We start from the raw sequence: 25,313 nt of genomic DNA, 5'->3' as shown, positions 1-25,313 counted from the left end.
CAGAGACATAGAAGAGTTCCAATTTCCTCACACCCTCACCAACACTCATCTTATGTGAGACGGCAGCCATCCTAATGGGTGTGAAGGTGTATCTTGATGTGGTTTTGACTTGCATTTCCCTGAAGTTTTAATAATAATGTTGAGCATCTTTTCACGTGCTTATTGGCCATATGTTTACCTTATTTGGAGAAGTATCTTCAAGTCCTCACTTAAAAATCTTTTTGTTGTTCTTTAAGAGTTCTTTATGTATTCTAAACAGTATCTCATCAGATATATAATTTGCAGGTAATTCCCATTTCTGTGGGTGGCCTTTTCACTGTGGACTGTAGTGTCCTTCAATGCACATACAACTTGTGTTAACTATGTACTCTGTGATTTTGCTGAATTCATTTGATCAAGTAGTTTTCCTGTGGATTCTTTGGAATTTTTTCTATATAGGATCACCTCATCGGTGAATATTTCACTTTTTCCTTTCCAATTTGGATGTCTCTTTCCTGTCTAGTTGGTTTGGCTCAACCTTCTAGTACAATGTTCAATAGCAATGGTGATAGTAGGTGTCCTTGTTCCTGATCTTGGGGGAAAAACTTTCAGTCTTTAACCAGAGGATATTGGCTGTCAGTTCTTCATAAATACCCTTTGTCAGGTAAAGGACATTCCCTTCCATTCCTAGGTTTCTAGTATTTTATCACAAAAGGGCATTGCTTTGTCAAATGCCTTTTCTGCATCATCTGAACTGCTCATATGAGTTTTTCTTTGTCCTATTAATGTGGTACATTGTCTGATTTTCTTACGCTGAATCATGCTTGCATTTCTGCAATAAGCCCTTTTGATCGTGTATAATCCTTCTAACATGCTGTTGGATTTAGTTTGCTTGTATTTGTTGCTAAAAAATGTCTCTCTCTCCATCCACTTAAAGTGTGTTTATATTCATTTCATGCAGTACTAATAGCTGGCATCTGTCAATGGACTTTTCCCTTGAGAACTGGTTACATGGTTAATTCTGGATGGTCTCCTGGACATTTTGATTACGTTGTGTGACTCTAGATTCTGTCTAAATCCCAGGAATATTTTTGTTTTAGCAGGCAATTTAATGTCAGAAAGATAGGGTTCCTTAGACCTTTTAGCTGCCTATGCCACCAAAACAGCTCTAGCTCTACGATGGGGCCATACTTGGGCCGCAACAGGAGAAACAGAACAGTGATTCCCCTTCTTCGGTCTAGCGTCCCCCTTTCCTGGTTCCTCTGCCCAGAAGGTAACAGTTTTGGCTGTCAGAGCTAAACTGCTGCAGCCTTGCAACTTTGCCTGCTCTTAAGGACGAGGAAAGGAAAAAAGAAGTGGGATTTTCTATTATGTTCTCCAGCTCACAGGGTCCCTTTTTCTGGTCCTCTGGTCAAAGCTAAGCTGGGTTCTTTTAGGGGTTTTGCAGCCATGTGTCAGAGGTGAAAGTCATGAAAAGGAAAAATGCCAGCAAACTCAGCCCTGTAGGGACTATGTAAGTTTTGACTCCCCCTCCTAATCTGCTTTTATTTTTCAGAATCCTCAGGTTAACTTTTGGTATTTTTGCCAATTTTTGGTTATAATCAATTAGAGACAGGCTGTTGTGGATTTAAATCTTGACCAGCAGGGACTTCCCTGGTGGTCTAGCGGTTAAGACTCTGTGCTTCCAATGCAAGGGACTCGGGTTAAATCCTTGGTCGGGGAGCTTAAGATCCCACATGCCACAGAACTTTTTTTGGTGTGCCCCACCCTTCCACCCTGCCAAAAAAAAAAATCTTGACCAGCACCAGAAGCTGGGAAGCATCTATAGAGAACTCATGAGTTTGTGCTTTATACACAATTTCACAAGAGCCATTATTGTTTTCCATCTAAACTTGCTCAAACCAATGCTAGAAAGTTACATCAGAGAACAGTGTGAACTGGAGCTTGCTTTCACAAAAATGTCTGTCTCAAATTCATAATAGGAAAATTTATGAATCAGCTTAACTTTCACAAAAACTGCTTCATTATTATTTCATCCAGATTTGTTTGAATATAATTTTGAGATATTTCTAACTGGAGTTTCTTTTAATAAAAATCGTTTTTTAACCTCTAGGTTTGTTCAAAATACTGCTGGTGTTTTGAAAACTTTTAAATCTGACCTTATTTTCATAAGACTGTTGTTTCAGCTAGATTTGTTCAAGTAACTCATCTTGGGAAATTTGATGAACTCTAGAAAATTTTAAGAAAAACTTGTAAATTTGAGCTTCTCACCAAAACGGAAGGGCATGCATTGGTAGCAGCCATGTTTTGCCTCCCTCCGCAGGGTGAAGGCTGAGGCAAAACCATGTGGAACGTATTCTAGGCCTCTGCCAATAATGCCATGTGGTACAATTCCAGGAGGCACCAATCACTTTGTAAGGACAGGGATTGGGACAAACCTCATCCATGGACTGTTTTTGTACAGTTAGCCAAGAATGGATTTTACACGTTTAAAGTGTTGCTCAAAAGAAAAAAGGTGTATGTGACAGATCATATAGGGCCTGCTGCTGCTGCTAAGTTGCTTCAGTCATGTCCAACTCTGTGCAACCCCATAGATGGCACCCCACCAGGCTCTCTTGTCGCTGGATTTCTCCAGGCAAGAACACTGGAGTGGGTTGCCATTTCCTTCTCCAATGCATGAAAATGAAAAGTGAAAGTGAAGTCGCTCAGTTGTGTCCGACTCTTCGAGACCCCATGGACTGCAGCCTACCAGGCTCCTCCATCCATGGGATTTTCCAGGCAAGAGTACTGGAGTGGGGTGCCATTGCCTTCTCCACATACAGGGCCTACAGAGTTTAAAATATCTACCATCTAGCTCCAGACAGAAAAAGCTCTGACAACACTGTTCAATGGTTACTACTTCTAGACTGGAAAACGGAAAGATACCTCTTGGAAATGGGCAACATAATGGATCTACCTTTGGCCCAAAGATGCTAAACTGGCCAAATTTAGCACAGGGCAGCCTTGTCTATAGAGATGTACTCTTCAGCCTTTCTCTTACCCTTTCTCCTTGGTTCTGCTACCTCTGTGGCCACACGTTTCCCTGGCTTCCCTTTCACCTACCACTCCCATCTTGAGAGTTCAGTCATTAGCTCTCTCCTCCTCTATGCTGCCCATCCCAGAAATATAAGTACCACTAAGTACAGTGGTTAAAAGCTACGATCACGGAGTCAAGTTGCCTTATTGTGCATCTACCTATCTCATTTCCTAGTTATGTGATCTCCAACAAATCACTTAATGTCAGTTCCCCAACTGTAAAATAGGGTTATCAATGGACTATAAACTATTTTCTTTGAATCACTGTTTTGGAGTCCCTTTGTTACAGCAGCCTTAGCCTATAGTCGGATTAATATGCATTGCAAACACTTAATCTCCAACTGCCTTGCTTATGTCCCAAAGGCACCTCAAACTCAACATTTATAAAACCAACCTCATCATAAAGCCCACTCTGCATTCCTGCTCTTGTATTTCTGAACACAAAGACTAAATTGATAACAGGCCTATTACATTTATCCCCACACAGATTTAGACTAACTCTCCCGTTTCCCTGCCTTGTGAATCACCACCCATCCACCTGAAACGTTCATTACTATTGCCTCCATTATGCCGTCCCTGCCGTTCATGCCCCACTGTGCTGTGCTGTGCTCAGTTGCTCAGTCATGTCTGACTGTCTGTGATCCTATGAACTGTAGCCTGCCAGGCTCCTCTGTCCATGGGGATTCTCCAGGCAAGAATTATGGATTGGGTTACCATGCCCTCCTCCAGGGGATCTTCCCAACCCAGGGATTGAACCCAGGTCTCCTGCACTGCAGACGGATTCTTTACTGAGCCACCAGGGAAGCCCCTTTATGGCCCATAATCACATCCTATTCAACACTTCCACCACCTTCAAAAAAACAAACTAAACCCTGTTATAACTTATGTTTTTACCATTTTTTGCCAAATGTCAAAGAGCAGCAAGCTCATGAAGTCGGGAATATGCCCAAGTCTACCCTGAATCCTGAGCCCTGTGCCTGTCACGGGATAGAAACTTAGAAACATAATTAGCAAATAAATGCATCTAACACACGTGCCAACCTCTGGCAACATGCAGACAACCAGGAACTGCAGTAACTCTAAACAGACCTTTAATGACAGACCTTTAATGCAGTGTGGTTGGACCTAAAGGGTGAATTGTCTAGGGCACTGGGGACAGAAGTCAAGCCTTCAGTAGGCCGTCTGAGACTGCTGCTGGCGGTAGCCACCTCGGCGCATGTAGCCCTCATTTTTCCGGTAGCCGTCTTTCTGGTCTGCAGGAGAGAGATGGGGAGGGGAGGTGGTGAGAGCCAATGGAGGGGCGGGAAGGGGGCCAAGATCCTGAGAGCGAACAGGGGGTGGGAGCACTCACCTCGGAAGTAGCCACCATAGGTACCCTGCTTGTGGTCAAACACCCGCTCGTTGTTCTCCACCAGGCTGCCCAGCTTCTCGGCCAGCTGCAGGGCCAGGTTCTGCTGGGCAGTGGGCTCCGTGCGGTGCATCACCACGGTCTGCGTCGGCTGGTCTAGGGAGGCCTGATAAGAGGGAGGCAGAGCAAGGGTCGGATCAGTCTCCTCCATGCCGAACTCTCTATGACACCACCTGCCCTGGCGCCACCCCTGGCTCTCACCATCAACTCCTCGTTAATGATCATCTTGCTGATGATGGAGTGTACCGTGGGCAGGTCCAGCTCAAACATGTCGGACAGTGTCTCCATGCTGGGGAGAAAGAAGGCCCAGAGCAGGGAGCGATGAGAATCCGTGACCACAACCTGGGGCTCCTGTGTCTCCCCAGGGCCCATCCTACCTGATGGAGTCGTAGACACTGCTGTAGGTGAACAGGTAAGTCCGCAGTGACTCCTCCTGGATCTTCCTGTGGGGAGAAGGAAGCAAAGGGGGAGACTGTCAGAGAGAAGACCAACCGGTCTTTTCTTTTCCCCCCACCAGGATCTCACTCTCGGCTCACCTAACCAGCATGGTTCTGACTTTGTCGGCCTCCGGGAAAAGGTCCCACACTTTGCCATTCATCTTCTCATTGATGATAAAACTGTGGCAGGTCTTCCAGTCGCCCATCTTCATGGCCTTAGAGGCAGCAACCACATGTTCCCTCATGGACTCAGGGGGGCCTGAAAGGTTGGGAATGAGGCAGGAACTAGGGAAACTTGGGACAAGGGTCCTGTACCCACAAGCACTGTTTAAGGAGGAACCCGGGCCAGGAGAGCCAATAGCCAGACTGAGACTCTCCCTGCTCTCGGTTAAGTAGCCGTGTGACTGTACAAGTCACTGAGTATCAGAATAAATTTATTTAGACTAAATCAGTCCATGACGTGCCTCAGGGGATTGGTCAGTTCCCTGAAAACGTTGACAAATTGCTGTGTGCACCCTTATGTACCTTTTCCTAGGAAAGGGTCCAGAGATTTCATCAGGTTCTTACAAGATTCACTAACCTAAAAAAAAGTCTAACATCTCAATTGTTCTCTACTTTTGGTTTCACGCGGGCAGTAGTAGAGAGAGGCGGGGAATGAACTAAGAAGCCCTAAGAGACGCTGGACACACAGATTTTCACTGGAAATTTTCCAATTAGAAAAAACACAAAGCACCACTCCAGAGCCCAGACAAAAGGTGCCTCAAGTGCACGTGCACTTAACACGACCACACACTTATCGGCAGAGGGCAAGTGCCTAAGGGGACGTGGCGTGGGCAGGAAGCCTGGCTCAGTCACCAAGTCCTTCCATGCACCAGCCTCACAGGAAGGACGCAGTTCAAACTCTTTTCCCAGTGAAATCGCAAAAACCTCTGGACTGAGTGACTGGATCTTTCGAAGTAATCAAAGGAGCCAATGCTAGACTCTTAATGCCCTGGATCTAGTTCATTAGCTGAAAAACATGCATGAAAGAGGAAAATGTCAGAGAGACACATATCAGCTGTGTTTACCCTGGGTAAAGTCACTTAACTTTTATGCCTCAGTTTCTTAATCAGGAAAAAGGGGGTCATAATAGTATCTACATCATAGGATTATTACTAATGAAAAAAATTACTATTTATAAAACATCTAGCGTCAGACAGTACTATGTAAGTTTACAGTAATTTAAAAATATTGTTGGAATCAGGTCACAGAAAGTTTAAACCATTCTGAGGGAAAGTTACTCCCTGTAGCGTCTCAATCCTCTGATCACAAGCAGTGACGGAACAAACGAGCAGAGTCTGCTGCGCCAGAGCCCCCCACTCACCCAGCAAGGGCTGCCGCTCGCCCACCCGCAGCTGGTGATGGAACTGCTTGCTGATCATGCGTCGGCGGGCGTCACTCTCGTGGGCGGCCATGTAGGGGATCTCCAGGAGCATGGCTGACACCAGGTAAACACACTCCAGCAGTTCCAGATTTATGTGCAGGTGGAAGGGCACCTGCCGGCGCCGCTCCACCTTCTCCTGCTCCTGGTTGCGCTCCTGCAGGCTGCGCAGCAGCAGACCCTGGCCCAGAAGCTCCTTGGCCCGGCCGCTTGACTGGATGTCCAGCAGGGCGTTGTGCGCGTCCTTGGTCAGGCCTTGGCGGAAGGCACAGATGCCCAGCTGCACCATGGTGCGGTTGTACAGGATCTAGGAGCGAAGGGCGATGCGCTCAGAGGTGACAGCCACAAGGCAATCGTCACACATACAACAGACATCGAGGACTACGCTGTGGGCTAGGACAGACACAAAACAGACCAAGTCCTGCCCTTCCATGGGGTTTACACTCTAGAAATAGGGGTGTGGAGGACAAAATAGCCATAATACACAGGTGGTGATTCATGCTAAGGAGAAAAATAAAGCAGAGGCGTTAAGAAGGGACTTTGTGTGGTGGTAGCAGTGGTGGGAACTCACAATTTTATGCAGGATAACTAGCGAAGGCCTCATTTTGAAGGTGATGTTTAAAAATAAAGACCAAATAGAAAAAGAGCAAGTCATGCAAATATCTGGGGGAAGAAGAATATTTTAGAAAAAAGGAAAAGTAAATGCAAAGGCCTTGCGGAAGAACTGTGCCAGACATATTCAAGGAACAAGGAGTTCCATATGAATAGAGCTGGTAAAAGATGTGATCAGAAACTGGGCAAGTACAGGACCTTGTAAGCCATGTTAAAGATTTTTAAGATGATGAACTACTGGAAAGTTTTGAGCAAATAAAGTGATATAATTTGACTTTATCAATAGGATTACCCTGCCTGCTGTATAAAGAACAGCCTGAGGAGACGTAAAGGCAGAAGCAGACAGACCAGGAAGCTAACAGTGGCTTAGACCAAAGGGCAGGAGTGGAAGTGATATAAGTGATCAGATATGGATTTTCAACACAAATGCCTGGGGAATCAGATGTGGAATATGAGAGAAAAACAAGAATCAAGAAGGTTCTGCAAGGTTTCTGGCTTAGGCAATTGAAAAGATAGACTTGTCAATAATTAAGATAGGGACTATTGTAGGCAGTGTTTAAGTACAGATTTTGGCAGGGGGGAAAGACCAACAAAAATATAAACATCAATATCAGTCACGAACTTAAAATACAAAGAGCCTTAAAAAACACTAGCAAGCAGAATCCAGCAATATATAAAAGAGATAATACAGCAAGACCAAGTAGGATATATCTCAGGAAAGAAAGGCTGGTATAAAAATCTAAATCATGGTTATTTACCATATAAACAGAATAATGGCAAAATAACTGTGCACTATTTCAACAGATACAGGAAAACATTTTAACAAAACTCAACACCTATTAAGGACAAACATTCCCAGCCAGCTAGGACCAGAAGAGAATTTCATCAATCTGAGAAAGTCTATCTACAAAACTACTACAGCTAACATTATTTTACATGGTGAGATGTTCACTGCTTCCTTGCTAAGACTGGGAACAAGGCAAGATGGCTGCTCTCACTTCTATTCAGCACTAAGTATTAGATATTTGAATCATTGTAATATGGTAGAAGAGAAATTAAAAACAAAGAAGTCATAAAGACTGGTACAGTAATAAAATTGTTCCCATGTGCAGATAACATGATTCAGCAAAAAATCTTAAGTAATTTATAAAATACTAGACCCAATACTGTTGCCCCTCCGTGTCCATGGGGGATGGTTCCTGGATCCCCCCAACACCAAAATCTGCAGATGCTCAAGTCTCTTACATGAAATGACAGAGTATTTGTATATTTACAGTATGTGTGACCTCAGTTGTCTGACTCTTTGCAACTCTATGGACTACAGCCTACCAGGCTCCTCTGTCCATGGGATTTTTTTCAGGCAAGAATACTGGAGTGGGTTGTCATTTCCTCCTCCAGGGAATCTTCCTGACCGAGCAATCGAACCCGTGTCTCCTGCATTGGCAAGCGGATTCTTTACTACTGAGCCACCTGGGAAATCCACATACATGGTACATCCTCCGAAATAATTCAAATCATCTCTAGATTACTTGTAACAACTAATAGAATTCTAAGTGCTTTGTAAATACTACCAGTTAAGACAAATTCTGGTTTTTTGGAACTTTCTGGATTTCCCCCCACAATGCCTTCAATCTGCAGTTGCTTGAATCCTTGAATATAGTCTGCTAGACTAAAACTGGGAGAAGGCAGTGGCACCCCACTCCACTACTCTTGCCTGGAAAATCCCACGGACAGAGGGAGCCTGGTCGGCTGCAGTCCCTGGGACCTCGAAGAGTCAGACATGACTGAGCGACTTCACTTTCACGCGCTGCAGAAGGAAGTGGCAAACCACTCCAGTACTCTTGCCTGGAGAATCCCAGGGACGGGGGAGCCTGGTGGGCTGCCGTCTGTGGGGTTGTACAGTCGGACACAACTGAAGCAACTTAGTAGCAGCAGACTAAAAGTGAATTTAGCAAAATGGCAGGATCCAAGGCCAAACATGAAAAAATTAACTGTATTTTTAAATACCTGTAGTTAACAATGAAAAAATGAAATTAAGAGGGGTTTCCTGGTGGTCCTGTGGTTAGGTGCCTGCACTGCCACGGCCCAGGTTTAATCCTTGGTTGGGGAACTGAGATCCCACAAGCCACAAGCCAGCCAAAATAAAAATTTAAACTAAAAATTACATTTATAAAAGCATCAAAAATCATATAATTCTCAGGAATAATTTTTAAAAGGATGTGTAGTATCTATGCAGTGAAAACCACAAGACACTGCAGACAAGTTGTAGAAATTAAATGAAGAGATAACATGTCAGATTGAAAGGTTCAAACTTGAACAAAGTCAGAGAAGTCATATGGCTTGACTTCAAAGACTTACTCTAAAAGAACAGCAATCAAGACAGTAGGGGCTGGCATAAAGAAAGACAAAAAGATGAAGAAATGGCATAGAATAAAGAGCTCAAAAATATACCTACAAGGTCATGTAATTTTTCATATGGTTTTTGGTTTCAAAGGCACCAAAGCAATACAATGGGGAAAGAATACAGTCTGACCCTGACTTCACACCATTTGCAAAAATCATAGATCTAAATGTGAAAGCTAAAACCATAAGAACTTCCAAAAAATAAAAAAAGAATATCTTTATGAATTACAAGTAAGCAAAGGTTTCTATAGACAGAATTTTCAAAATAATAACTGTAAGAGAAAAAACTGATATTTTGACTATGTACATTCAAAACACATGGTTAAAAAAGTGAACAGGAAAACTACAGACTGGAAAAATATCTGGAAAACATTTATCTGACAAAAGACTGATCTCCAAGATACATAAAGATTTCCTACAACTCAGTAAGATGAACAATCCTTTAAAAGAAAGGGATGGAGGAGTTGACAAGACATTTTATGTAAAAAACATAAAAGGCCAACAAAGCTTAAAAAGTAGTCAATTTCAATAGTTACCAGGGAAACACAAACTGATACGAGATGCCATTAGACAACTATTATTATGGCCAAAACCGAAAAGACCAACAACACTAAATATTGACAAAGTTGTTCAGCTGCTAAGTCGTTTCTGACTCTTTGCAACCTCATGGACTGCAACCCTCCAGCCTCCTTTGTCCACTGGATTCTCCAGGCAAAAATACTAGAGTGGGTTGCCATTTCCTTCTTGATGGGATCTTCCCAACCCAGGGATCAACCCCTTTCTCCTGCATTGGCATGTGGACTCTTCACCACTGGGCCACCTGGGAAGCCACGTGCAGGAGAACCAAAGAACGATGGCACCCGGGAAGAACCAAGCGTCTCCCTGTATCTGCGTCAGCCAGACAAGAGGCTGATCCGACTGAGCCGCCCCGCCCGAACAGAGAGAGAGGACAGGGCCCAGCCTAGTCTTCCCAGGGCCAGAGCGCCTCCCTGTCATCTTACCTGGACTGGTGGGTCTGCGTGCTGAATGTTGTCCTGCAAGTGACTCATGAGCATGAGGTCCCGGGCCTGGTACCAGCGGGAGTGCAGGGCGTGATGGTAGATATGGCAGAGGATGGCGCACGTGCGGATTCGGTCTGTGCGGTCCTTGGCATAGATGTACTTGCACAGTCTCTCCATCAGCACAGCTGAGTCCTCACCCTCATTTTCGGCCTGATCTTGCTCAGACTGGAGGAGGAGATACGGCAAAGATAATGGTTCTAAATGGCTCTGGCTTCAGCAACCAAAGACGAGACTCCACCCTGCCTCATCCTAGTCCCTCGGGGTTTCCGTCTCTGCTCCACCTGACAGTCCCCAGGGAAAAGGAGATCTGTCATCAAGTCCCAATAGATGAGCAGAACCAGTGGACACACCCCCTGCCCTCTGAAATGGCGGCGGAGCACTCACCTTTGAGGAGCCCTCAGGGGGCGTAAGCTGCCGCTGATGGGCCTTGTAATCAAACTTGTAGTAGGTGTGGAGAATGCGCCTCAGGTAGATGCGGCAGACCTCCTCAGTGGTGCCCTTCTCCTCCAGGTAGCGCTGCACACGCTCAATGATGGCGCATACCTGGGCCTCGTCCTTCAGGTGCTCCACGTACTCTGGCAGGGACAGCACCCACCCTCCACTTAGCCAGGCACCCAGGCCTCCCCAACCATTCGCCCCTCATCAATCCATCAACCTGTTTTCTGTACCCATCAGAAAAGTGTGCCCATTGTGCGCTCAAAACACCATCCTCTCCTGGGACATGTTAAACTCACTTTCCAAGCCTTCTGTCAGGCATTCTCTTCTGCTAACTCCCCCACGATTAACTCCTCGTCCTCATTCAGCTCTCCCCTCAAATGGGCCCTACCTAAAGATGCTTTCTTCAAGCATTACTTCAAGCCGGCCACCACTTGTGTCATCCTCTGTTACAGGTCCTGATCTGAATTTTTACACTATCTATAACTGGTTCATTGTAAAAATTTATTTATTGGGCTGTTCCGGGTCTTAGTTGCAGCATGTGGAATCTAGTTCCCTGATAATTTAAACCCAGAACTCCTACATTGAGAGTACAGAGCCTTAGCCACTGAACCACCAGGGAAGTCCCTTGTTCATTTTTTCCTGTAGAACTGCCTTTCTTTAGCACCGAAATGTAAGCTTCACGAGCATGAAAGCCACAGGCTTTCTCATCCATAGTAACACTGTTTACTTGGTGGGCATAGGTGGACACTCACATTTTACCGTGTAAACGTCCTGTATTTCTTCATCCTAGAGCCTAAGGCATGCAAGCCAAACAAGTCAAGTGGACAGAGATCATATCCCAATGGTTCTCAAAGTTGCAGACAGCATCACCACTCAGAACATGTTAGCAATGCAAAATCTGATGCCGCATCCAGACCCAATGAATCACAAGCTGTGGGAGTGGGGTCCAGCATCTTACAAAGGCCCTGTGGTGTGAATGCTGGAGTAAGGAAGGGCTGGCTTCCCAAACACTCTTAAGTACAATCCTTCATTTTAACCCCTGTACTTTTCCTCCCACTGATGCCCATGCCTTCTCAGGCTCACCTTGGGAGTGAGGATCAGTGTTCTGCATTATTTTGGTAAATTCTTCATCCATTCGTTCCACCAGAGTTAAGATGCAGCCACGGACACGCAGTGGCTGAAGAGAAAGCAAAGAAGGAAATAAATTAGTCCACATTCCAGTCCTAGCTTTCAACCCTTCTGTCTCCGACGGGCCTTCCCAAAGCAGACAACACACACCTCCAATTAGGTGCCGAATCCCCTCTTTACCTGGTCTGCGTTATGCAGGTTCTCACTCTCTTCCAGAATGTTCTCTCCAACAAAGATGTTAGGGTTTGCAAACAGGATGTCCATCAGCTCATTGATGCAGTCCAGACACTTCTGCCACATCTCAGGCTGCCAAGAGAAGGCAGTCAAGGTGTGCAGGTGGAACAAGCAGATGCCTCCCACGTGCCTTTCCCCAGGAATCCAGGGGCCTTCCTCAGCCATTGAGTCCTGAGACATGAGTTCCCTTCCCACGACCCACCAGCTCCACCCTGGGATGCTCAGTATCACTCTTACCTTCATGTATGTAGCCAGGTTGGGGTTGTAGTCATAGAGAGAGGCGATGATGTTGAACTTGATCTTGACGATGACGCCCTCTCCTAGGTTGTTTTCAGAGGCAATCTGAACCAGCAGCTGCAGCAGCTCAATCTGGGCTGCACTGTAGGGGGGAGAGAATTGGGTGAGGAGGAGGAGACACATTAAAAAGCCTCACCTTGTCCTCTTCAGACAAGCAAGGCAACCTTTTTTCCAACACCCACCCCCAGCCTCACCACCTGTACACTTGCTTTTCCTTCATAAATTTCAAACAGAAATAGGAATAATGCAAACTACCATCCTCTTCAGTCATGGAACAACTAAAGAAGGTGAGCATTACTCCCATTTTACAAATGGGGAAACAGCCCCCAAAGGTTAAGTGACTGAATTAAGGTCAAAGGGAATGCAACTAGCAGACAATGGACCGGGAGTATTCCAACTACTTCAGTCCTTCTACTGTAGCCACACACAGATCTTCCCAAAAAGCACTATTTCCCCACCAACCTCCAGCTCCATTATCTCAAGAGAAAATGAGCTTTCACTCTGTAATCACGAAGCCCAGGCCCACGAATCTTACCGATCAGTTCCCTTCTTGCCTCGTGCCTGTAGGATCTCATTCAGTTTCTTGATGACAACAGCATGGGTGATCTCAGTTCCCTTGGCAAACATTTTTGGCTTTTCCTAAGTAACACACGTTACCATGAGCAGGCTGCCGTAACTTTTCTCGCAAATCTGACATGGACAGCACCCATATGCTCTCTCAGACTGGTTCCCCATTCATTTTAGTTCTAAGATCCTCACCTTAACGAGGGGCACGCCACCTCGGACTCTCTCCCACTCGCCACCCTCATTGTCTTCCTCCTCCTCATCCGGGCGCCTGGACTTCCTGTCGTGCTTCTTCTTGGCTTTGTCCTCCCGTTTCTTCTCAGCCGCCTTCTTGTCCTCCTCTGTGGTGGGGGCCCTGCCAAGAGCCACAGGAAAAGATTAAAGATCAGTCCCCTCTCCACCTGAGGCATTTCCCTCCCACAAACTTCTTTTTCTCCACCTAAACCTGGGTCCAAGTTACACTCTACAAGAATGACCTACGGTTAACTATAACCATCGCCAAAGTAAGGGCTACTAAGCAGCTGCATCTGTCAGGCTACTAGCCAAGGTCTGTTACCAGATCACACTGAGAAACTCATGAAGGGAAAGGTTTGGCCTGGTTTAAGAATACAGAGATGCTAACTACGCTGCCACAGACACAGAAACAGCCTGTCATGCTGCTTCACAACCGAGCTCAGAGGTTTTCCAAAAAACCCATAAGCAACACAGTTGTTCTCTGGTACTAGCTGCTCTGTCCAGACTAGGTTTTTATAGGCAACCGACTAATTAGTTTAAAATCAGTGCTTAGGGAAAAAAAGTGCAAGATTATTTTTGCTGTTCCCAGACTGGCAGCTTTCCCCCTACCCTTCTTTCCTCTCTTATGATGAATGATTAATAAAAAATTCTGAATTTTAAAAACAAAACTGCTCAATACAACAAAATGTACCGCTGCCCCTAAGAGAGAAAGAACACTGGCTACCTCGAAGTGGGTTTAACCCACCTGATGCCTGAAACTATCTCCAGATTCTAATACTTATATTAAACCAAATACTTATAATAAGGTATTAAACATTAATACTCATAATAAGCCAAATGACAGGGACAAATTATTTCAAACTTGATACATTTAAACATTTACAAATAAATTTTATTTTAAATGCTTATAAGATTTGACTACATTTTAGTAATAGTTTATAAATTTTCCAGTTGGATTAAAACTTTCCCTTGGCCAAAAAAATTATGCTGTAAGTTTTTTTTTTTCTGCCATGCTGCACTGCTTGTGGTATCACGGTTCCCCAACAGGCAATGAACCTGGGCCATGGCAGTCAGAGTGCTAAATCTCAACCATATGACCACCAGGAACTCCCTGTGCCTTAACTCTAAATAAAAGCTTACTGGTTTCCCTTCTGTACTATTGCAATATTCTCTAATAAAAATTCATTTCATAGGCAAAGTCCTTTGAAAATATGTAAAGCATGTTCATTAAGCTGAAACTGTCTGGTCTGCATCATCCATACCCAAAGCTCTGAGATCAAAGGACCTGTGTGTGTGCCTGAGTGCTCTCACTTCAGTCGTGTCCAACTCTGTGACCCTATGGACCACAGCCCACCAGGCTCCTCTGTCCATGGCATTCTCCAGGCAAGAATACTGGGATGGGCTGCCATGCCCTCCTCCAGGGGATCTTCCAGAGAACCCATGTCTCTTACATCTCCTGCACTGACAGGGGGATTCTTTACCACAATGGGCCACCTGTGAAGCCCAGGACCTAATGCTATTTAAAAATCAATGCTGTCTATACTTAAAAAGAATTTAATCTTCCTTGGCCTAAAGTTTTACTCTAAACCCTCAAGATACTATGATTCACATATCAAAAACATGATGAACTCTCACCCTATGCAATTCTAACTGAAAGACCTAAAATTTGACTTGACCTCTCCCCTATGGCAGAGTATACCTTGGTATATTCAAATCTTGTTAGAAATGATCAGAAAACTAACATTTCTGCTCTCAGGTATATATTCAACACATACAATCTACTTTTCTAGGACATTACCAGATACACCTCTACCTAAATACACAACTAAGAAATTGAGATGGTTAGATAGCAACACCAACTCAATGGACATGAATTTGAGCAAATGCTGGGAGATAATGTAGAATGCGGAGCCTGGTGTGCTGCAGTCCATGGGGTCACAAAAAGCAGAACATGACTTAGCGAATGAACAACAAAACTACACTGAAAAGGACCATTCCACACCCTCTTTACCACAACTCTTATCTAGAGCTGCTAGACATACACATACTAGATTTCCTCAGTTTGTACTTAAGAATTTCTATCCCAACTACAAATTCAGAAACACAAACACGTGATTTATAATTTATCTCCAGTATGGTCCAAAATAACAAATAATTTAAAATTTTAGCCCCAAACTAAAAAATTCCTTAAGTAAGAATTAACCCTAAATAGAGAATTCCCTGACAATCCAGCGGTTAGGACTCTGAGCCTATACTGTTAAGTGCATGGGTTTGATCCCTGGCTGGGGAACTAAGATTCCCCCAAGCCATGTGTCTCAGCTAAAAATTTTTAAAAAAGAAAAAGAATTAATCCAAAACAAAACTGATTTCAAATACTGGTCAGTCAGGTTAATAAATAAAGATGTGCAGTAAATAACAATTTACTGTACCTGGATAAATATTTTGGGAAAAAAATCAATTAAGAAAACAGCCACTTGATTAAAAGTTCACTCAACTGACTTCTTAATGACATTCTCCTAGACAGACTTAGCCTGATTAGAAAATTAAACAGACGAAAGATCCTAAATGTTTATTATATCTGTGACTGTCCTCATATTTTCTGCCCAAACCCACTACCTAATATCCAGGTGCTTTAATGTTGCTAGACAACCTTATTACCCTTATTACATCAAAGAGACTGAAGCTCTTGAGATTAAACCTGTTTATGTGTTTGTTTTGACCAAAAGATGAAAGCTGAGAAATTCTGGTATAGATTGGCTTAAAATGGAGATGTTGAGAAAGGATGCTGGCAGACATTACAGGAGACAGCCTGTCTTGTTTCTAGATAATCCATTAAGAACTGAAATCAACCCTGGCTGGCTTAGATAGCTAATGAGTTTACACACACACAAATGTGCTAACAAAATTCAATATTCCCACCGCTGTCTGTGGTTCTTCCCTTCTTTGTTCCTCTTTCTTATACAAATTCTCTTTTGTCCTAGCTTGGAAACCAATCTTAAAAATTGGTCTACCTCGTTACACAAATAAAACAGTGTATCTGAATTATCCTTTAACACCACAAAACCAAAAGCTCTTAATGTCAATAAGACCTTTGAGGATTCCATAGTTAACTAGACCACTGACATTTAAATTTTAAATAAATCTAATCTTAAAAAAAATTTTTTGGGGGAGGGGGGCTCTGGGTGAGGTTAGGTGTACAAAGTAAACTTTCATAGATTTGAAAAAAAAATCTATCCAGGGTAATCTCTAAAGTGAAAAATTAATAAAGACAGGATTAATCTTTTTTAAAAAAAAGGGCTTCCCCATAGCTCAGTTGGTAAAGAATCCGCCTGTAAAGCAGAAGACCCTGGTTTGATTCCTGGGTCAGGAAGATTCGCTGGAAAAGGGAAAGGCTACCCACTCCAGTATTCTGGCCTGGAGAATTCCATGGACTGTATAGTCCTTGGGGTTGCAACGAGTTAGCTGGACATAACTGAGAGGCTTTCACACTTCACAATCTTAAAGTAATTATTCTGAAAAATAATTTGCAAAGTCAAACCTCTCTTGGTTTTCGTTGAGGATTTTTAAATTCAAATTTCATGAAAGATACTGGTTTGTAGCTTTCTTTTCTTGTAATAGCCTAAGTTTAACTTTAGAGTCCAACTTGTCTCCTCAGTCCAGCTTGACTCCTGTGCCTTTGTGCAGCACACAGGTGAAGTGGACACTGACACACACTGGCCCGAACAGTGGGACGTCAATACCCAACTACTGAAAGACAAACCCATAAAGGAGATACAAAAGCTATGAACCAGTAATAAGGGTGACAGTTCTACAGGCTGTCAACAAGCATAAAAGATGAGTTTCACAGTAAAGCGAACTTAAGAGATGGTTAATAAAACAAAGTTAAGCAGATTGAATTTGCTTAACTGATGCATGGTTGTAAATCCTCTGAGAAAGGAATATGATACTGTGGTATAAGAAATATGTATTTGGTCTTTGTCCTCGGTTCCTGGCACAGAGCTCCTAAATCCCTTGGAACTTCCCAAGCAATAGGATCATCTTTCGTTCTAATGAGGCTTTGGCAGGCTTCAAGAAAGGTTTCAGGATGGAGGCTGGTTGCCAGAAAGACACGGGCATGAACAGAGGGTTGGAACTTACAGCCCCACCTTCTGACCACTGGGGAACAGGAGAGGGACTGCAAATGAAGCCCATGATTAATGGTCAACCATTTAAGCAATCATGGTCACATAATGATGCCTCCATAAAAATCCCTACATGACAGTCTGGATGGAGGCATTCCTGGCTGGTGAACCACGGAGGTGCTAGAAGGATGGTGTGCTCAGAGAGGAGGACATCAAAGCTCCATGCTGCTTCTCCCACATCCTGCCCTATGAGTGCTTCCATTTGGCGGTTTCTGAGTTGTATCCTTTATAACAAGCTGGTAACAGTAAGTAAAGACCTTGATGCTGGGAAAAACTGAAGGCAAAAGGAGAAGAGGGCAGCAGAGGATGAAGACGGTTGGACAGCATCACCGACTCAACGGACATGAACTTGAGCAAACTCTGGAGACAGCAGAGGACAGGGAAGACTGGAGAGCTGCAGTCCATGGGGTTGCAAAGAGTCAGACATGACTTAGCGACTGAACAAACAAAAACAACAGTAAAGAGCTTTCCTGAGTTCTGTGGGTTGATCTAGCAAATTATTGAACCAGAGGAAGGGGCTGTGAGAACTCTCTGAATTTAGAACTGGTTGGCCAGAAGTATAGGAGTCAAACTTGGAACTTAACCACTGGCATCTAAAGTGGCGGCAGTCTTGTCCGGTCTGTGCTAACTTTGGGGAGTTAGTGCCAGAACTGAATTGAGTACTGAAAACCCATCTGGTGTCCAGAGAGTTGGAGAACTAACTGGTATGAGAAAAAAACTGACACATATTGGTGTCAGAAGTGTTTGGAATTAAAAAAACACAAAGAGATATACCACACTCCCTGAACCTGACCACATTTGCTCCCTGGAGCACACAATGAAAAATGTTTCACAGTAAAATGGCTATGTCTAGATTCCTGTAATGTCACAGAACTCACTAACACCTGAAGCAATGTAATTCCAACTTTTGAAAGCAGAAAAGCAACCCTTAGAGCATCAGTATTCCTGCCAGTTATCACTGAGCTTGATACTTGACTCCTGCAGACTACGCAGGCATAGCTATCACTCTGAATTCAAAGGAGGAAGGAGAAGGATCGAAGAAGGTTAAGTGACTCACCCGAGTTGACAACAACTGAAGTAGAATGGGCTAAGACCAGAATTCCAATCAGACTCCTCTCCCACTCTGTAACGGTACTAGTAAAACTCAGGAAGGCTTGCTGCAGTCTACATGCTATGTACTAAGTTCTCAGAAGAGGGACAAGAGAACCAGCTATCACTGAGGACTCACCAACCCCAGTCCTGGGCTGCGGGGGTGTACCACTCTGCTGTATTCTTACAAGCATCCTTAAGGCAGGGTCAAGTACCACCCCATTCTACAAATAAGAAAACTGAAGACTGGAAATGTTAAAGATAGTTTATCCAATATTACACAGTTATTAAGGGGCTTCCCTGGTAGTTCAGAGGTAAAGAATCTGCCTGCCAAGCAAGAGACACAAGTTCGATCCCTGGAAAAGAAAATGGAAACCCACTCTAGTATTCTTGCCTGGAGAATCCCCATGGACAGAGAAGCCTGGCAGGCTACAGTCCATAAGGCTGCAAAAGAGTTGGATATGACTTAGCAAGTAAACAACAATCAGCATCAAAGAAAGATAAAACAGTCCACAGGCAGTGAGTATTGCTGTCATTAAGTATCTGGACACTGGAGCCTTCAAATCCATCTGCAAGACACATTAGCTTCATAACCTTAGCCAACTAATACACTTGACTTTGAGATCCCTCTGTTGGCCTCTGCAACCTAAAAGGACCTCACAGGGGGAGAGGCAATATAGGGGCAGGGGAGTAAGAGGTGCAAACTACTTTGTTTTTGTGGCTCAGTCGCTACGTCCGACTCTTTGCAACCCCAAGGACTGTAGCATGCTAAGCTCCCCTGTCCTCCACTATCTCCTGGAGTTTGTTGGCATTCCAGCAAGTCAGTGATGCTATCTAACCATCTCATCCTCTGCTGCCCAGGTACAAAATAAGCCACAAGGACATACTGTATAACATCAGGAACAGAGCAAATATTTATACTCTATAAAGGGAGTGTAACTTTTAAAAATTATGGATCACTGGACTTCCCTCGTGGTCCAGTAGTTAAGAATCCACCTGCCAATGCAGGGGACATGGATTCAATCCCTGGTCTGGGAAGATTCCACAAGCTGCAGGGCAACTAAGCCTGTGCACCACAACTGCTGAGCCAGCACGTGCCTAGAGCCCATGCTCTGCAACAAGAGGAGCCATCGCAATCAAAGCCCACACGCTGCAACTAGAGGGTGGACCCTGCTCGCCACAACTAGAGAAAGCAAACGAGCAACCAAGACCCAGTGCAGGCAAAAATAAAGTTTTTTTAAAAAAAATTACGTATCATTGTATTGTACATCTGTAACTTATATACTATACAGCAACTATACTTCAATAAAACATGTTTTACTGTAAAAATAAATAAAAACTAAAACTGAAAGGGAAAATAAATAAGTGGGACTCCAGAGAAGGAGCAACAACTTTCCAGATGACTTTAAAGGCTTCCTGCCCTTTGCCCTTTCCCTGTAGCCTGCAGTACCACTACTTTTCTTACTTTTTAAGGAATCTTGAAGCCAGCACAGTCTGTTTCCCTTCTTCCTCTTCTGAGTCTGAATCAGAAGATGTGGAACTTGTATCCCAAGCTTCTGAATCCTCTGACTCTTCTGAGTCCTCATCTTCATCCTTAAAAGAAAAAAAGATCAGAAGAAAGACAACGGGAAGACTGACTGGTGCTATCTCTGCTCTCCCTGCTGACCCGTGCTCTAAAGATTCTTAGGAGCAGAATGAGTGGTTGAATCAGGACATTAACAGCTGGATTGGTCCACCAAGACCCAGAGAGAAGTGGTGACTTGCTCCAGGAACACAAAGCTCCCCAGAGGCAGAGGTGGGACCAGAATCTAGTTCTCCTGATTCCAAGTCACTCTGTGCTCTAATCGAAAAGGAAATCTGTTCTGAGACCATACTCGGCTAATCCCCACCCTTCCCAACTCTAGGCCCCTGAGAGTCTATTCTTCTCCCTAGAGACCCAAGCATGATCCAGAGCAAGCAAACCACCCCTCAGTGTAACCCTGGCTCTAACCTCCTTTTTGAGGAACTTTCGACTCTCCCCAGACGGGGCTTCTGATTTCTTCTTTAAAAAAGCTGCAGCAGTGACTCCATCATCATCCTCATCCTCATCTGAAGAGCCTGGTAGGGAAGGGGAGAGAGGAAAAAAACAGAAGGGGGAAGAGGTGAATGGCAACCAATACAACAAGCCAAGGAAACCCCAAATTTTAGATCTCCTTGTGCTCAATCGCATTATTTTTGGAGACCCCATGGACTGCAGCCAGGCAGGTGCCTCTGTCCATGGGATTTCCCAGGCAAGAAGACTACAGTTGGCTGCCATTTCCTTCTCCAGCAGATCTTCCCACCTAGGGATTGAACCTGCATCTCCTGCACTGCAAATAGATTCTTCACTGCTCAGCCACCGGGAAAGTCCTTTTGACCTCCTGCTGCTGCTGCTAAGTCGCTTCAGTTGTGTCCGACTCTGTGCAACCCCATAGACGGCAGCCCACCAGGCTCTCCCGTCCCTGGGATTCTCCACGCAAGAATACTGGAGTGGGTTGCCATTTCCTTCTCCAATGCATGAAAGTGAAAAGTGAAAGTGAAGTCGCTCAGTCATGTCCAACTCTCAGAGACCCCATGGACTGCAGCCTACTAGGCTCCTCCATCCACGGGATTTTCCAGGCAAGAGTACTGGAGCGGGTTGCCATTGCCTTCTCCGTTTGACCTCCTAACCAATTGCAATTAAGGGTTTTCTCACTCACCTTCTGAATCCTCCTCGTTCTTCTCAGCATCTTCATCTGCAGACTGCTCAGGGTTCTTGACAGAAGGAAATGAGAAAATTAAGGATGCCTGCCAGCCACTACTCCATCCCACCCTCTCCACCCCACAGAGCTGTCATCATGATTCCTTCCCCAGCCACACACTTCAGATGTGCAAATGCTTTTTTGTCTCAGTCATGGGGGTCACTGTCCCCACAGTTTAAAAAGTCTCCCTCTAGCACCCCTACCTGCTTGTAATTTGTAATATGGGACTCAAAATCTCGGTTGTATTTTCGGATCTTCTGGCGCAGAGTGCTCAGGGCCTTGGCATTATTCTTGTTCATCTTCTTCTTCCCTTCTTTATCTTCCCATAGCTGAAGGAAAGAACAGGGAAGAAAAAGAGAATGGAGATCTGAGATTAAGTAGTCTTCTCTCAACTTCAGGCTTCACACTGTTGAGTCTTGCTATCTACATTCATATCTACTACTTAATAACTGCACATATTAACTTATGTTGCTTAATGACCCTTTATGTATGTATCGCTATGAAAAGTACAAAACCACAAGTAAAAGAGTAATACAAGAATAAGTATGATTAAAACTCTTAGCCTAAAAAAGTCCCTCTCCTTGCTTCACCCCCCCTATTTCTTACGTTTTGGGAAACACTGAGTATTTGGCAAAAACTCGAGAGGAGACATGATCTCTGGATATGGGTTAGGACAAAGCTCCAGGTCCACAGTCCCCTTCTGGATCCCCCAGTAATCACAGGAATCACACCTCATTAAGATAGTCCTCCAGGTCAGCTAGGATCCGGATATAGAACCGGGGGACACCTTCCTTGTCCACAATGCTCTTAGCCTTCCCATATGCTTTTCCAAGGAGCTCAAACTCTTCCAGGCACTTGGTGACATCCCGAATCTTCATGGCATTACGGATGGTCCGGATAAGGTTGGTCAGTTCCTCAAACCTGGTTTGAGAGCCCAATACCACATTGGACATGCCCACCGTCACCAACCAGAAAACCCAACACTGCCCCAGAGACTCCCCATCACCCAGCCTCCCCACGGCCTCACCTTTTATCCTTGGCGCTTCGGACAACTCTCTTGGTGTCTTCTTCATCCTCACTCAGCAACAATGGCCTATTTGAAATGAACAGAAACTATTAACTTCTGTTCCTAACTCCACTCTTTCCAAATGCTCTCTCTTTTCCTCTTCCAACAGGGCAGGTGGAAGTGAATAACTTAGGCCCACTCCTACCACACCCATCCTGTTTCACTCTTCCTCTTCATGGCCTTATCATATAGAACTCAATCTTCTTAGCTTACTTCAAGTGAGGGTGTTTGTCAAATGTTATAACTCATACAAGGATGAGAATGACTGTCTCCATCCTCAAACATAAACAAACGAAGGTGCTTATTTATTGTGTCAAAAAAATTATGTGAAGACACAGGTCACTAAGAATTACAAAAAGTCAAGAGAAAAGGTACCTTACCTAGAATGAATGGAAAAGGTGGTACCTGAACTAGGTCCTGGAAAGCAACATTTCCCACAGTGGGAAAGGACAAGGAAAGAGCCTCAATGGCTTTGACACCTCCATTTCTAGTTATTTTCCTTCAATAATTAAAAACCACACCACAGACAGAATTCAGCTGGTAACAATATCTCTTTTCTTTCCATTCTATTAATTTTTCCAATTATTTCCTATTTTATAACAAGTAATGTGATTTTCCACTTGTGACACAGATACAGAACTATATGCATATGGATATATATAGATTCTTTTTCTTCATCTTTAAAAATGAGTTTTATGCTGAAACAAGACTCTGAAGTGGAAATGTATATATATTCTTCAGTTCAGTTGCTCAGTCGTGTCCGACTCTTTGCAACCCCATGAATTGCAGGACGCCAGGCCTCCCTGTCCATCACCAACTCCCGGAGTTCACTCAGACTCACGTCGATCGAGTCAATGATGTCATCCAGCCATCTCATCCTCTGTCGTCTCCTTTTCCTCTTGCCCCCAATCCCTCCCAGCAAGCACAGGTATATGACAAAAATAACGAAGGTGGCATGGATGATGGAATTTTGAGGAACAACATTTCAATGTTTCGAAGGGAGAAAAAAATTTCAATTTGCAGAGATGGGAGAAGAGTATTTAAATGGAGGTAAACAACAGGAGGGGGGATTCTCTGGTGGCTCAGAGGTAAAGAATCTGCCAGCTAATGCAGGAGATGTGGGTTCCATCCCTGGGGTGGGAAGATCCCTGGAGAAGGAAATGGCAACCCACTCCAGTATTCTTGCCTGGAGAATCCCAGGGACAAGAGGCCAGTGGGCTACAGTCCATGGGGTGGCAAAGAGTCCCGACAGGACTTAGCAGCTAAACAAAACAGGAAAATACTAACAGACGTTTAAGAACCTCAGAGTCACATCAAGGAACTCCCAAACATCAAGCAAGTATTTGGGGTTTCTTACTGATTCAACAGGTTTAGCCAGTGGGAAATCTTTAACTCTATCCTTTGCCTGGTGGGAGGATTCCCACAATTCACAGCACCCTAAGCTTTATGATCTCCCCCCCGCAACAGTGCTTCAGTCCCTTAAACTCTCAACATCCTCAGAACCCGCTCTCACCGCCCCCACTTCCATTCCCCTTTCCTCTCGCGTATACAAGGCCTTCCAGGCTGCTGAACCTCCGGCCCCCCACCCCGAATGGTCCCCATGGCCTAGGCCCTCACTCACTGTTTGCCGTAGTTACCCCCGACAGGTTTGGTGACGAGCTCCTCCCCGGACAGGGACGACTCAGACTCGCTGTCCGAACCCGTGGTAAAAAACCGCGACATGGCGACGGCGCTGAGCGGCTGCGGCCGGACCTGTGAAAGAGACCAAAAGTCAGGGGCTCCGAGAAGGGGACGGGGGCCGCCATCTCCAGACCCCCACCCTTACCGTCCCCGCACATACGCTAACCCGGCTCCCCCTTCCCGAAGCACGAGGCCCATAAAATACGTACCAGCTGAGCTCCCAAGTCACACTGCTTAACCAAAGCAGCGGAAACGCGGCGAGAAGGCGGGACTTTGCGTCACTTCCGGGAGTCGCCGACGAACTACATTGTGTCACTACAACTCCCAGTGGCCCTCGCGGCACGCAGGCCCTGAAGTAATTTTGGCTAAACGCGTTCTACAGATTCCCGGATCCTACAGCGTTTCAGTACAGTTGCTCAGTTGTGTCCAACTCTTAACGACCCCAGGGACTGCGGCATGCCAGGCTTCCCTGTCCATCACCAACTCCAGGAACTTGCTCAAACTCATGTCCATCGAGTCGGTGATGCCATCCAACCATCTCATCTTCTGTCGTCCCCTTCTCCTGCTTGCAGTCTTTCCCAGAATCAGGGTCTTTTCCAATGAGGCAGCTCTTCGCATCAGGTGGCCAAAGTATTGGAGTTTCAGCTTCAGCCATCAGTCCTTCCAATGAATATTCAGGACTGATTTCCTTTAGGATTGACTGAGTGGATCTCCTTGCAGTCCAAGGGACTTTCAAGAGTCTTCTCCAACACCACAGTTCAAAAGCATCAATTCTTCAGCATTCAGCTTTCTTTATGGTCCAACTCTCATATCCATACATGACTGCTAGAAAAACCATAGCTTTGAGTAGATGGACATTTGTCAGCAAAGTAGTCTCTGCTTTTTAATATGCTAAGTTGGTTATAGCTTTTCTTCCAAGGAACGAGCATCTTTTAATTTCATGGCTGCAATCACCATCTGCAGTAATTTTGGAGCCCAAGAAAATAAAGTCTGTCACTGTTGCCATTGTTTCCCCATCACACGCCTCACCTATGGAATTAGAAGCACAGGATCAGGAGTTTACTTTTTAAAGTGCCAACGTGATGCTGATGACCTGCAAGGTTTTTTGTTGTTGTTGGTTTTTTTTTTTTTTTTCAACTTCTTTTAAGCTTTATTGAGATATAATCATCAAATAAATAATTCTGTCTTTAAGGTACACAACTTGATATTTTGATCCACATTGTGAGAGGATTGAGAGGATTACAGTCA

General features: G+C 44.6%; 1 protein-coding gene across 2 annotated transcripts; it reads right to left on the bottom strand.

The window, feature by feature from the left end:
- Window positions 1-4,128: 4,128 nt before the first annotated feature.
- Window positions 4,129-24,332, bottom strand: LOC147345191 (eukaryotic translation initiation factor 3 subunit C). Of its 2 annotated transcripts, none has more exons than XM_086375152.1 (21): window positions 24,226-24,332; window positions 24,007-24,137; window positions 22,347-22,412; window positions 22,051-22,240; window positions 21,523-21,648; window positions 21,278-21,332; window positions 20,551-20,657; window positions 20,026-20,153; window positions 13,252-13,411; window positions 13,028-13,131; window positions 12,433-12,574; window positions 12,142-12,267; window positions 11,917-12,010; window positions 10,780-10,970; window positions 10,336-10,560; window positions 6,263-6,626; window positions 4,999-5,158; window positions 4,840-4,905; window positions 4,664-4,751; window positions 4,406-4,568; window positions 4,129-4,307 (listed from the first exon to the last, which is right to left on the bottom strand). In XM_086375152.1, exons 2-21 carry the CDS (start codon window positions 24,105-24,107, stop codon window positions 4,225-4,227), a joined length of 2,739 nt encoding a protein of 912 aa, XP_086231278.1. In that variant the 5' UTR covers window positions 24,108-24,137; window positions 24,226-24,332; the 3' UTR covers window positions 4,129-4,224. The 2 variants fall into 2 exon arrangements, with proteins under 2 accessions (XP_086231278.1, XP_086231277.1); XM_086375151.1 differs by having other exon boundaries at window positions 24,275-24,332.
- Between the last annotated feature and the right edge of the window lie 981 nt (window positions 24,333-25,313).

The sequence above is a fragment of the Bos grunniens genome, chromosome 25 (genome assembly GCF_055505025.1).
Source record: "Bos grunniens cultivar Pamir isolate PY7600 chromosome 25, Bosgru_T2T1.0, whole genome shotgun sequence".
Taxonomy (NCBI): domain Eukaryota; kingdom Metazoa; phylum Chordata; class Mammalia; order Artiodactyla; family Bovidae; genus Bos; species Bos grunniens.
The sequence above is the reverse complement of the archived record's forward strand: the minus strand, read 5'-3'. Positions and strand labels throughout refer to the sequence as shown.

What these genes read in the sequence shown, in the direction of transcription:
- LOC147345191 (XM_086375152.1), bottom strand. Translation starts at nt 24,107, where the DNA reads ATGTCGCGGTTTTTTACCACGGGTTCGGACAGCGAGTCTGAGTCGTCC. An exon ending in GTGGCGTGCCCCTCGTTAAG is followed by an intron (nt 13,132 to 13,251) that starts GTGAGGATCTTA and finishes TGTGTTACTTAG; the next exon opens with GAAAAGCCAAAAATGTTTGC. An exon ending in CTATGGTGGCTACTTCCGAG is followed by an intron (nt 4,308 to 4,405) that starts GTGAGTGCTCCC and finishes TCTCTCCTGCAG; the next exon opens with ACCAGAAAGACGGCTACCGG.